This window comes from Pleurodeles waltl, chromosome 1_1 (genome assembly GCF_031143425.1).
Source record: "Pleurodeles waltl isolate 20211129_DDA chromosome 1_1, aPleWal1.hap1.20221129, whole genome shotgun sequence".
In the NCBI taxonomy this organism is placed as follows: domain Eukaryota; kingdom Metazoa; phylum Chordata; class Amphibia; order Caudata; family Salamandridae; genus Pleurodeles; species Pleurodeles waltl.
In genome coordinates this window covers 421,727,996-421,742,338 of record NC_090436.1, presented here as the reverse complement: position 1 = coordinate 421,742,338, position 14,343 = coordinate 421,727,996, and the positions used below count along the sequence as shown (strand labels likewise).

Sequence of the window (14,343 nt, the reverse complement as noted above, 5' to 3'; positions counted from 1 at the left end):
CATGACACCCTAACTCAAAGACTCCACGAAGCCGGCATACAAGGGATTGCTCTCGACTGGATTACTTCCTATCTCCAAAAAAGAGCAAATATCATCCACTCACCCCCCTTCTCGTCCGAACCCTACCTCACAAAAACAGGGGTCCCCCAAGGGTCAATCATCTCACCTTTGCTTTTTAACATCTACATGATATCTTTACCAGAACTGATCAATGGTTTCCATCTCACATGCTACAACTATGCAGATGACACACAAATACTACTTCAATTAGAAGACCCCAAAAACATTGAAAACTCACAAATCTTCAGTTGCCTCAGAGCCGTTGATCAGTGGATGACCTGGAGCCATCTCAAACTAAATACCTCCAAAACTGAAATACTCATATGTGGTGACTGGAAACATTATGACCCTCTGTGCGTCTGGCCTGACGATCTCGGACCACCTCCTCAATTATCCAAGGAAGTGAAAAACCTAGGAATCACCATGGATTCCAAACTAACTATGAATGCCCAAGTAGACAAATTAGCACGCGCAAGCTTCATCACCTTAAAGACTTTACGACACATTTTCCCCCACCTCGGATTTCCACACAAGGTGCAAGCTACTATCTCACTTGTATTATCCAAACTGGATTATGCCAATAGCCTCTACCATGGATCTGTTATGAAAAAACTACAACGTATCCAGAATTCCGCAGCCAGGCTACTACTACATATAAAGCCGCAAGCCCACATCTCCCCTGCCTTGAGAGCACTACACTGGTTACCCGTTGCCAGAAGATGCACTTTCAAGCTGCTTTGTATCACCCACAAAGCTATACATGGAACAGGACCGCTTTTTATCAGAAAGAAAATTACCAAATACATCCAACAAAGAACCCTCCGCTCAAGACTGGCACCCCGCATTAGAACACCACCATACAAGAAAAAGACTGTAGGTGGTACATCCTTCTCCGTCCAAGCAGCCAAACTATGGAATTCATTACCCCCAACTATAAGAGCCACAGATAACTTTCTTGTTTTCAGGAAACTACTCAAGAGTTGGCTCTTTCCTTCATAACCACCTTTTTCAAACAACTATGAACTGCATATGCCTATGTGGATAATTATTGTTTTCAGATTATATGTATATTTCTATTTATTTATAGTTTCTTTGGAAAATATGTATTGCTACTGTCATAACAATAAAATACACACACACTCTTTTAAACCTGTCTGACTAAGTTTTTTTTACCCATGATTCTAATTATGTATTGTATGTGCATATGTGTGTGTATTCATGTATGTGTGTGTATAAATATATATATATGTGTATGTATGTGTATATGTTGTTTCTCTGCCTGGCATGTTTGTGGATCATTGCATGGCTCCTGGTTTTTTTGGGTTGTTATACTAGATATCTATGAATTTCTACTCTCTTTTTATCACACTTATCTACTCATCACTCTTATGTCATGTCTCTATCAAACTATCCTCCATTCTCACTCTGACTCATCCCAAATCCCTTCGACCACTTTCATTTCCTAAATATCTCTGCCTAAGCTCTTCCCTCCACCTCCACATCTAACTCACCAAACCTCACTCTACCTCTGTGACCTCCCACACAACCCTACTAAATTCTCCTGCATTCATCTCACCCTGCTACTATGCTCTCCCTAACCCTTCCACATCCTCTTTCCCCTCCGCCCCCCTTTTATTCATCCCAAGCCTTTAGATTGAGTAAATGAAGGATAAACTCCCAATTAACACTTCTGGATTTCTTTCCTCCTCCACCCCTCCATTACTCCAGTCAATCTAACTAACAAACTCTCATATCCGCAACTCAAATTAACTCATAATAATACTAAAACTGTACTCATTATTAAATTATACTAATCCATCACTAATTCTTGTTGGGTACCGGAGTAGCGTGCTACTCATCGAAAAGCGCTTCGATGCCTCGTCAGGGGTAGTAAGCGCTATATAAATACGATTACAATACAATACAATACAATACAGGCAGCTAGTGTAAAGATTTAGGCAGAGATTCTCAAACATTTTGCTCTGGGTTAGCATCACTAAAGTGATGCTACCAGCACAAAATATTTTTTTCCTGATTCACTTTCCAGTACAAAACTTGTTTTGCCCTGGAAAGTACCCAAAAGGAACGCAAAGCAGCGAGAAACGTGACTTTGCATTACTTTGTATCAAGGGGACATTACATGGACGTTCAAACGCAACCACCCATGTTTTTTGACGCTAAACGCTATATACTAACATTCGTAGAATGTTTTGGGGTTTTGTGCCAAAAATTAACACCTCTGAAAAGCAGGCATTAAAAGGAGAAATGTTTTTATTTCTCCTTTCTTTTCTGACTTAGCATGTGTGCTGCACTGTACAGCACACATACAGGGTAGGAAAAATATTTTTTTCTCGTCTAACCATAGTATTTCATAGAGGAGGGGTACCCTTCCTTTAAAAAACCTACGGTAGACTCAGGCATGCAACGTAGTAGTATGGCGCTTAGGTGTGTGCCTGGAGCACGACAGCTGAAATCAGCGCCGGTGCTAGGGAAAGGGGAGGAGAGAGCCGTATCTCTGTGAATATGGGGCTGTCCTGCTCTCTCCGTGCATTTTTGGCTGCTGCGTTGTGTCCGTGACACCTTTAACGATGTGGGCCGCTGTGTTTGAGCAATAGAAGAATCATGCACCCCTCTCATTTTGTACCCCTGTCTTTATATATGACTGGTTGAATGTTAAAAGTACCAAATATGGCGACTTCAAAGTGACGTAATGGCCAAAAACAGTAGTAGGGCAGGATAAAGGTCCTGTCCAAGCGCATGATGGTTAGCCACTAGTTACATGTTATGGTAAAAACGATCTGATGTTGACATTTTATAAATTATGTGTAAATCAATTAATGGTATGTTTATTTTGACTAATCCACCAGTTAGGTTTAAAGGCGACAATAAGAAATGTGAGCAAAATGTGGCCAACTTCTGATACTTTCTAAAATCTATATATAAAAAAAAAAAAACCTTGAGTTTGTTTTCCATGAGTCGTCTTCATTCCTTGTGCTGGACAAGCAGAGGTTTGTAATCTGGCATGCATTCCAAGAATTTCAGGATGTTTTTGTTTCCTCAAGCTCTTAATAGCTGCCGGCCAAACACTTATTGGGTGAATGCAATCTGCCGAAATAAAACCTATAGAAATGTTTTTACAAACACAGCTGTGTAACCTTTTCTCATGTTTCCAAGTAAAAACACAAAGTTCGCTTGAAACTGTAACAAACGAAAAGTAGCGTTGATACTTGCCGTTAGGCCTTCGAGTCTTTTTGGCATCTGGAAGACTCGACTAAGATGTATTTACAATAACACATCTGAACCAGTTTGGCAGCAGCCCATGTACGGAAACAAATTGGGGTCAAACGTATTCAAAAACTGCCACACAAAAGAGCCTGCAATTCATGCTTATGTTGACGTCGGAAAAAATATTTTGGCTGAATTATTCCATATTGCATTTTTCGTAGCCCAATATTTATATAGTCTCACGCCAAATGACAAAGTTAATAAAACACCTGATTTTCTTTCGCCTGCATTCATATGGCTAGAATGAATGTTCGTTCCTTTTTCCCTTCATGTTTCCGCTCCTTGGAGCGGGTTTTCTCTGTCAGCACGGTGTCTAACCAGTCCCTTGGCTTTCTGATGGGTCTTCTCTTCGCACTCGGCTGTTTTCCTTGGGGAAGGGAGAATGCAGTCTATCTATCACTGTTGTCACATTTATTTACTTCCACTACACTTTTTGAATATTTATATCTGTATTACTCACGGATTATTTACTTTTTTCAATCTTCTTCTGTATAACGCTGACATGGCCCTGCAAGCATCTGAGCCTTTACAAAATTAAATATGTACATATAAATGTTGACATGACTCAACAAAAGGAATATCATAACACTACTAAATGTAGTGAAGGAGACAAAAAATTGATGAAACTCATTGGAATTAAAATAGGTCAAACAAATGATAATTCTTGTAAGACATTACATGACGTGTGTTTCCCATGCCTGCGTACCACTTAACATCTGACTTTTAATGCCAAGCCAGATTCCGAGTGTCTACTATGTACAAACGCATGTAGGGGAGTTTGTAAAGCAGCAACCTATCTGGGCGGAAGTCAGCAGTGTACAGCTGGGGAGGAGGAGCTTGCAGGACTGGGTTCTGCTCATGTCAGACGAGGAGGTGGGGGTAATGACATTGCGAGGTCTGCGAGTTTTGGTGGGGCAGCTTCTCTTGACCAAAGACAAGATTATCCCTCATGAGATGGGTCTAACACTTTATCCTGAATTATTAGGGCCTGGGAACCTCACCGTTATGGCCATGATGAGGGACATGGCTAGGGTGGGTTGCCCCATCACAAATGCATTCTTGTGTTGTACTCATGTTTGCGTTCTTATATGTCAATTGAGACAGTGTCTGTTTAGAGTTTCTTCTGGGATCAGCAGCAATTGCTGCGAAGGTGCACACCACCCTAAGATTTGAATTATTCACTTTTTTCAACCCCTCTTCTACCAAACACCACACATTGAGGCAGACAGAAAGATTAACACATATTTAGACTTTATTGATCTTTTATGAGCGGGTCAAATGAAGATTTTAATGTTTTCAAAATATGTTTCTATTTCTTTCTGCCAAGAGAAGAGATGTGCCTATGTCAGTTATTTTATCCATCAGTTTATTAGTTTATGTAGGATTTTGTAACGCACCACAAGTTGTCTGCCAGCCACTACAGGATCGGTGCTTTGAAAATGTTAACTGGAAATAATTTCTGTAGGCCAATACAGTTGGGCAAACATAATCCAAGGAGTTACACAACACTTTTAACTATACATCCTTGCCATAGCAATGCTTCAGTAAACCCGTTCTGAAAAGTTCAGTTTTCTCGAGGTGTTCTGAAGGGCAGATGTTTGGGTTCTGCCCTTAAATTATCTCAACATAAGATTTAGGGCATTTCAGAGCCTGGGACTAGGGACACCCACGTATATGCCTCCTAATTTCTGCTATCTGAACATTCATTTTCTAATCAAATGTGATTTGCTGATCATAGTTTCCTGGCTGTTGTTTAGTGAGAAAACAGCTTTTCTAAGTAGCTAGGTCCTTTTTCCAAAAGGAAATGTGGGTGGTGCAAAGTTTTCACTGGGATCCTTAACTCCACTGTTAGTCAAGTGCTTGCAAAGCTGATAACATTTGACCCACGTTTATGAAGGTTAAGGAATGGTTTGACAACTTGATTTTGTGATATTTTAAGTTTATCAATATGCTTCTTGATAGCCCTGTACATGCAGCTTTAAGATACTTCTGAAGACCTCTCACTATTGCTTATGTCTCCTGAAGCTGGTGGGGATGAGAATTTACCACTGGAAATTGACATTCTTAATGACACCATTTATTTGGACTTTGAATGAGAAGTTTGTGTACAAAATAACACAGATGTTCCTAATTGTTCTGTCAGAGAGGGTCCTAAGACTTGAGGCCAAAAGAGCAGCCTGACTACTTGCTTTTGTGTAATTCAGGCAGCGAGTATGTGATGGGCGTAACCACTTATTTTAGTTTTGGTTCACGATTCAAATGTTCAGTTAAAAGTGAATGTGGGTATTGTTGGCGTGCATTTAGAAGTAAACATGATGACATTGAAATATGCATGAAAAAGTATACATATAGAAACAAAGGTGAGAGTGTGGATCCTTTCCAAACACCAGTGGTTATTCTTCAAAGCAAGGATTCCGCTATTTGCGATGGGTCTAACTTCTGGCATGTCCTGAGGGATAGGATACTGAAGCATATTCTCGAAAAGTATTGTTGCACAATGGATTTGTAATTGTTGAAATGTGTGTGACAGCCTGATCCAGCCCTTGTTCTTCCAGGTGCATTGTGCAGCTGACTAGCTGGCTAGCACCCAAGGTATCGAGGTTTTCAATAAGCTAGTGATGATTTATGCAGTCAACCCATGGAATGATGCTCTAGCGTGTGTATGTCTAAGCGAGATCCACTATTTCAAACAAAATGGTGGGATCATTGGCTAGTTGTCAGCCTTTCACAGTGGTAATAAAGGAACCCTTTAGATTTATTGTGCAACATGCCACCATACAGTCAAATGACGAATATGACGTCTGGTAATTCCAAGGGAATGTCCCAGACAAGGACTTCCTGAAATATACCTGCTCAATTTACAGCGGGACCAGGACGCATAATGTCCAGGCAGGCGACAGGGAGCCGTCCCAGTTCACCAATAACTTACACACTATTCAACTGGAGATTTCATATACATGTACATTGATGCTTAATAAAGCCCACTACATAACAGCTGCTGGGTGGAACACGTTAGTTAAGGCATTCATGCATGTGAAGTTTGGTAAAAAAACAAATCTGTAATGAGACAAAAATGCACCAAGATTACAAACAACAAATAAAGTTAAATAAACGTGCTATCTAATTTGAATGTTGTTGCAAGTTTATTTATAAAATAACCATTCAGCTTTTATAAAGTGTGCAGAACAAATGCACACTAGAAAGTTAAAGATCTTCTAATTATCACATTTTTGGTGAATTCGGGTGGAAGACTTGAAGGAAAGGCAGGTATTCTGAATATGCATTTAGCCTCGCTCTGTATCCATTATAATATAATGGGGAATGTGGTTATATGGGCAAAACAGCGAGGACAGGAGATTATATATATTTATATTTTGCAATTTGTAATGCACTGATTCCACCCGAAGGCATCTTGGTGCTACATTCAAAGATCACTAACAACATACTGGAGGTTTGCATTGGCAGACTGCGGGACAGGTAAAGCCAGGTCTTTTACAGCTTCCTGAAATAGTGGGGGGGGGGATTATTCTTTCCACAAATTCAGAGGCATCTTATTCCAGGGTCTTGCTTCTGCAGTTGAGAAGATTCTGCCTCCTAACGTGACCAGGCAGTCTTTGGGATATTGAGTAAATATAACTTTCCTAATCTTAATGGCCGTCCTGGTTTGTAGAAGGAAAATCTACGACGCAGAGCACTAGAACAGGGATTATAAAGAGATTCATGTACCGAGTACAGAGACTTAAACATTATTCTTTGAGTCGCAGGGAAGCAGTACCCCTTGGTCAGGACTGATTTTATTGAATCACATTTCTTTATATTCAGTATCATTCTGTCAGCATCGCTTTGTACCAGGTGAAGCCTATGTATGGTCCTTGCTGGAAGTGCAAAATGAAGGGCACCAAGTGGTCAGGTCTTACCTACTGTACCAGGAGAGCCAGTGCTGCTGCATGTTGAGTGTGTTTTGCTGGAGCTTAATGTTTCTTTGGGAGATCTACCAAGGAAATAGTTTCATAGCCTAGTCCAGGAATGGCCATGGTTTCCACCAATGAGTATATCAAACAGTTAAGGACCTTTCATCAGTGATGTGTAGACCAAATGTTAGGTTCATAACCTGAGCTTTCAAATTGCATTAATGACTCAATTTAGTCCCTCGTTACTACTAATTTTAATGAAGTGAGATATGTGCTTCCTCTTGTACATAAAGCTGCCGCTAGATGGGGTATTTACTAGGTGTGGTAAATAGATGTGATTCCAAGCTTTCTGCCAAAACAGGAATGACAAGTGGAATTCAGTGTTTACAGCACCAAATTCTGAATATATCAGTAACCACTGCTTATTTTCACCCAGTAAATTGAAGCAGGTTGAACATGCCAACATTTACCTGGGGAAGTGGAGGGGTGGGCACTAATTACTCCACATCTGATAAGTCTGATCCCTTCTCAAAAAGGAGTTGTGAAGGGATCAGCATTTGGTGCTGGCCTTCTAGTCAGGGCTTTAGAGTGATTCCAATATCGCTGTCACTGATTTCTGAACTGGAGACAGTAGAGTGCTTCTCTTTCCAAGTAGGAATAGTTCTCCTAATGAGATATTCTGTTTTTTGAGTCTTCAGTAACCACCACCACCACCTATCAGGTGCTTGTCTAGAGTGGACTTGTTCTCCCTCCTGGTTCAGAGCATCCTGTGGTATGAAGTGGGACTGTGGTAGCGCTGCCTCCCCTCTTGATAGTTTTAAATGTGTAACCTGGCTGAACCTCATTTCGGAGAAAACGCAAAATGAAGAACACAAGGTTGACAAGTCGGTAACATTCCATTTGCCGAATTTCCAAAATGAGAAAAACCCTTTCCATCGAAAAATGAGAACACGTAATAAAATAAAATTATACAAGGAAAATGGAATACGTGGTAGAGGAAAATAGCACAAACTTGCAAGGAGTTGATCTTCTAATCAATAAACAGGGTAATCAAAGAGGAACCAGAGTGCAGGCAGGGGTAGAGGTACTGATGTATCCGTGGGACATTGACACAGGGTATAGGCAGAGGTAAATCTACTAGCAGATAGGGAGGAATTAAGTTACTCAGTTATTAGTAGGGCTACAGGTACTGGACTGTAAAAATATGTAGGTGTGGGGTACAGCTAGGGGAATGCTGAAAAAGGGTGCAGGTAGATATAAGATGAGTAGGGTATAGGCAGCAAACGAGGTACTGTCATATAGCCCTGGGTAAATGTGGTGGATTAGGATTAGTGGTAAGGGTATATAGGCAGAGGTACTAGTATATAAGTAGGATAGTGGTGCTAGGGTTAGGCAGGCAGAAGAGAGGTAGAAAGAAAATCGAGATGTTGAAGAAGGGGGAACCGGCCAGGGTATATGACGGCTGACGAAAAGAGAAAGAAAGAAAAGTGGAAGTAGAAAGAGAGAGGGACAAGGAGACAAGATAAAGGAGGGGGGCAGATGGTTTCTCCCTGTGAAAGAGTAGCAAAGGCTTTACATGCTCATGGAAAGGTTTGCAGGCTAAGAATTTCGTCAACAAGAGGGGCAGTCACCAAGATGAATCTGACATCTTAGAAATGTTATTAATTGGAAAATAATCGAGGAAGTAGCGTTATGGAGAAGGTTTCTCCAAAACAGGAATTCTTAAATGTATTTTTTACCAGCATCACGGAATGACGTTCAAAGAGTGTGGATCATTGTAAATATACATTCTTTGCTACTGGGAGAGTGATTGTTAATTTTTCTTTTACCTCAAAATGTATGCATGCATTTTATGCACACAGTATATACTAGGGGGTTTTACAGCAAGCTGATATCTTTCATTATATTATCAGAATATTGTTTTTATTTTTCTAGAGACAATTCGTAAGGAATCTCTTCTTCAGCTCTCAATGCGATGGGGACTTGTGAGGCTTTCCAAATTTCTTGCATCTTTGCCTGGAGGATCCATAGCACTAACATTGCCAAATGATGATGGAGAAACACCTCTGGAATTAGCTGCACAGAATGGGCACACAAAACTTGTTGAAATGTTTCAAAAGTAAGTATTCCCTTAATAGGAGCCTTATTAATAAGTGTAACATATCGTTCTGTGTTTTCTTTAAAAATTTCAGAGAATCATCCTGGTAGAATAACAATGTGCTCTATACTTTTGTAACTGAAATGATTTTAATCCAAATATAGATCTCCCGCACCCCAGCCTTTTAAGAAAATACAGAATCATTGGTATCAAATAAGTTAGAAAACTTGGAACTGGATGTAGTAAATACTGCATGCAAAAGAATGACTGCAATTTGCAACCGGTATTTTTGTGACCAGTATGACATTTTATCAACTGACCTATGTGCTAACAGGTTAGTTTGGAAAATATTCATGAGACAGGTGACAAACTGCCACACACTGTGATTGGTGGCCATCATGGGGATGGTGGCCTGCAAGAGGCGGCAGACCACCATGTCTCTGATCGCCTTTAAATAAAGTAAAGTTTTTTTTTTTTTTAATGCAGCCCAGATTTCTTAGAGGAAACAAATTCATTTAACCCTTTCACTGCTATGACTTCCCCCCTCACCCTCTTGCGCTAAACCTTTTTTGGACTATTTTGGGTGGTTTGCGCTTAGGCCCCCATAACTTTTTGTTTACATAAACTAATCATGCCAAATTTGCACCCTTTGTTTCCAACATCCTGAGGATTCTAAAGGTATCCAGGGTGTGTGGATTCTCCTGGAGGGGGACCAAAAATTAGCCAAAATACTGCTACATTTTGTTTTGTTTTTTAGATAAATGTAAAAAAGAACTGCAGAAGAAAGTGTCTGTTTTTTCCCTGGAAATTGCATCAATGAAGGGATTGCAGTGCTAAACTCATCACCTTTCCAATGTTCAGGAACAGGCAGACTTGAATCAAAAAAACAACATTTTCAACACAGTTTTGCATTTACTGGGACATAGATCACGTTTCCTATTTTTGTGCTTTCAACCCCCTTCCAGTTAGTGGTAGAAATGGGTGTAAAACCAATGGTGGATCCCGGAAGGCTATACATTTCTTAAAAGTAGGCAAATTCTGAATTTAGCAAGGGCAAATTGAGTTGAAAAAACAGCCATTCGTGTCTACGTTTTCATCTATAACTTCTTCTATGACAGATTTTCAAATGCCATATACTGTTACATTTGCTGGGCCCTTCTGGCTGTGGGGATATATAGGGCTTGTAGGTTCACCAAGAGCCAATAACTGAGCTGCACTTTGCAATGAATTTTCATTGTGTAGCAGGTACACAGTAAATCATTTGGTAAAATATAAAGAGTGAAAAATATGTAACAATGAAACCTATGTATTTCCGAAATGGGCACAAGATATTCTGACCGCGGCGGTTCAGCCGCGGTCAGAAGCGGAAAGTCGGCGGTCTCCCGCCGACTTCCCGCTGCTCGGGGGAATCCTCCATGGCGGCGGAGCGCGCTCCGCCGCCATGGGGATTGGGGGCCCCACTGTGTATTTCAGTGTCTGCAATGCAGACACTGAAATACGCGACGGGTGCAAACTGCACCCGTCGCACCCCTGCAACTACGCCGGCTCAATTCTGAGCCGACGTCCTCTTTGCAGGGGCATTTCCTCTGGGCCGGCGGGCGCTCTTTTGGAGAGCGCCCGCCGGCCCAGAGGAAATGTCTGAATGGCCGCCGCGGTTTTTTGACCGCGGTGCGGTCATTTGGCGGCGGTACCTTGGCGGACGGCCTCCGCCGTCCGCCAAGGTCATAATCACCCCCATGGAGTTTAAAAGCGGTGGTTATTTGCACATCTCTGAATTTGGGGTCACCCATACTTGCATGTGAATTAGCTGGCATTTCTCAAAATGGTTTCTTTCTTACAAATGTCTTACATTTTGAAGGCACAAATGCAGAGAAAGACAATTGGTAATAACACTTATTTTACTATTCTGTGTTCCCTTAAGTCTCCTGATAAAAACAGTACCTCACTTGTGTGGGTAGGCCTAGTGCCTGCAACAGGAAACAGCACAAAATGCATCATGAATACATCACATTTTTCCACATAAAACGGACCTGTTTTTTGCAAAGTGGGTAGCTGTGGTTTCTGGGCCCTAACTCACCTGACACCTAGGGAAAGATAGCACACCTGTACATTTTTTTAAACTAGGCACCCAGGGTGATCCAGAATGGGGTGATTTAGGTGGCTCTCACCACGTTTTGTTACCCAGAATCCTTTGCAAACCTCAAAATTTGTAAAAAGAAAACACATTTTCCTCACATTATTTTGATGCAAGTTTTGAAATCGGAGGAGAGCCACACATTTCCTACCACCCAGTGTTCCCCTTGGTCTCCCAATAAAAATGATCCCTCACTTGTGTAGATGAGCAAAGTGCCTGCGACAGGGAGTGGCCAAAAATGTGTAGAAATTGAGTGGGAACCAAAGCAGGTCCGAAAGGGCAGTTTTTTTCATACGTTTTAGCCTGACTCTGCTTTGGGCACCCACACAAGTGGGGCAGAGTTTTTATCAGTACAGATGGGGCAATGCTGAATGTATGATGGAACAACGCATGTGGGAACCACGCATGCCTTAACATCGCAGTTGGAACAAGGACCGTGTTGTTGCCACGCATGCCTTTACCACGCATGTCTTTACAGTGATTTTTCGTTGTAAAAGCATGCCTACTAAAGGCATGTGTGGGAACGGCATGCACTGTTGTATCTAGCCACCCCCCGTGGCCCTAAGGCCCGAAAGTACCACACCCCTAATGCTTAAACCCACCTGCCCTAAAAATCAAACTACCCCAACCCCTCTACCCTGCCCCTAAAAACAAAACTATCCTGACCCCCCCACCCACCCTAAGGCCCAAAAGTACACTGCACCTAATACTTAAACTACCCCGACCCCCCACCCACCCTAAAAACAAAACTACTGCAACTCCCTCTCCCCTGCCCCTAAAAACGAACCTACCCCAAACTACCCACCTGCCCTTAAAAAACAAAACTACCCCAACCCCCCCAACCTGCCCCCTAAAACAAAACTACCCCGACTCCCCACCCCGCTCATAAAAACAAAACTACCCAGACACCACCACCCCTGAACCCTAAAACCTTCCCCGACAAAAAAACCCACCTGCTCTAAAAACAAGCGACCCCCTTACCTTGCCCCTAAAACAAAACTTCCCCGACCCCCGCCCCACCCCTAAAAACAAAACTACCCCACCCCTGAACCCCGGCCTGAAAAACAAAACTACCCTACGACCCCACCCCTAAAAACTGAACTACACTAACATCCCCTCCCACCCTGAGCCCTAAAACCTTCCCCGACCGCCCCACTCGTCCTAAAATCAACCGATCACCCACCCATCCTAAAATTAAACTACACCGACCCCTCACCCCCGCCCCTAAAAACTAAATTTCCCTGACCCGCCCCGCCCCTAAAGACAAAACTACCCCAACCCTCCCACCCACCCCACCTAAAAAAAATAGCCCAACCCTCCCACTCCAAGCACTTAATCCACCCCTCACCCCTAAAACCTACCCCCAACCCTGCCCCAGTCCCACTTACCTGACCGTGCCCTCTCCCGAACCACCCTAAAAAAAAAACATCCTGCCCCTAAAAAAAATAGCTCAGCCCACCACCCCAAACCTTTTATCCACCCCACCCCTAAAAACTACCCCCAACCCCACTTTCCTGATCGCACCCTCTCCCGATCTACTCTGACTTTTTCTCTACCTTAACCACGCATATGTGTAGTTCAGCACATGCGTGGTTAAGGCAGAGAAAAAGCCATGCGTTGTTCCGGCAAGCGTGGTTATGCTTGCGTGGAAAATATCCGCTTTGTACCCAACACATTGTTAAGGACTTTCCCAGCAATTCTGGGTGGTAGGAATTTTGTGGATTCCTGCGGATTTCTGAAGTTTCCATCACAGAAATGGAGGGAAAATACGTGATTTCAGGCAAAGTTGGAGGTTTGCAAGGCATTATGGGTAAGGAAATGGTGTGGGGTGTATGTGAGGCTCACCACCATGAACTCCCCCCAGATGTTTATTTTTCAGAAATGACCGTGTCTGGTAGGTTTTTCCAGGTGGCAGCGTACCCAAGTCCAAAATGTGCAATCGCTCACCATTGCAAGTGGGATGATATTGGGAGTTAGCTAACATCTCTTGGCCCATATGTAAAAACTAAATCCAAAAGAGTCAAATGTCTTCTTGTTTGCAATTGGGATGAGATGCTTTAGTCTACCGGGGGTGGGGAGGGCAGAAAGACTGTTGCCCCCTTCAGTTGGGGTGGGGGGCATATCCATGCCCATGGTGGTGGCCACCCCTTACCCCTCTATTTTTCAGAAGTGCTTCCCTGGTGTCTAGTGGAGGTTCTGGCCACCCCTGAGGGCAGATCAGAGTTAATAATCCCCATCTGCCACCAGGGGTGCAGAAATAATGTACCCATTTATTTGGGGAGGGAGGTGGGTGCGTTTGTCATGCCCATTCTGGCCAGCTCCTACCCCTACACTACCAAATTAAAATCCATGGTGCCTAGTGGGCATTCTGCCCGGGGGATCAGATGGGGGCCTATTGCTCCCATTTGTTTCACTGGGGGCCGAGTGACTGTGCCAATTTCTTTTGGGGAGGGATATATGAATTTACAAAAATCCCTGGTGCCTACTGGGCTTCAGGCCCCCCCCCTGGGAGGGAAGAATGGGGAGTATTGCCCCATCTGCCCCCAGGAGAGAAGGGGTGCAAAAAAGACTGTGCTGATTTTTTAGGGAGAGGGGTGAGGGTAACCCCCCCTCCTCAAAGGATGAAAAAAAATCCCTGGTGTCTAGTGGGCTTTCTGCCAGTGGGGGGCAGATCAGGGGCCATTGCCCTCATCTGCCACCAGGGTGCAGGAAGACTGTGCTGCTTTTTGGAAGGAGTGGGGGCATTACAATGCACATTTAGGACAGTCCCCAATCCTACATGTTTACAAAGAAGAAATCCCTGGTTTCTAGTGGTTGTTATGCCCCACCAGGGGCAGAAAGACTTAATATGACCA

At 42.9% G+C, this 14,343-nt stretch overlaps 1 protein-coding gene across 6 annotated transcripts in view; it reads left to right on the top strand.

Moving 5' to 3' along the window:
• ARHGEF28 (Rho guanine nucleotide exchange factor 28) overlaps window positions 1-14,343 on the top strand; it is an 892,610-nt gene that overhangs the window by 445,962 nt on the left and 432,305 nt on the right. For all 6 annotated transcript variants that reach the window (XM_069223983.1, XM_069223974.1, XM_069223958.1 and 3 more), the window contains exon 5: window positions 9,192-9,375. In XM_069223983.1, the coding sequence (XP_069080084.1) occupies window positions 9,192-9,375 (184 nt within the window). The remainder of the gene's footprint in view (window positions 1-9,191; window positions 9,376-14,343) is intronic.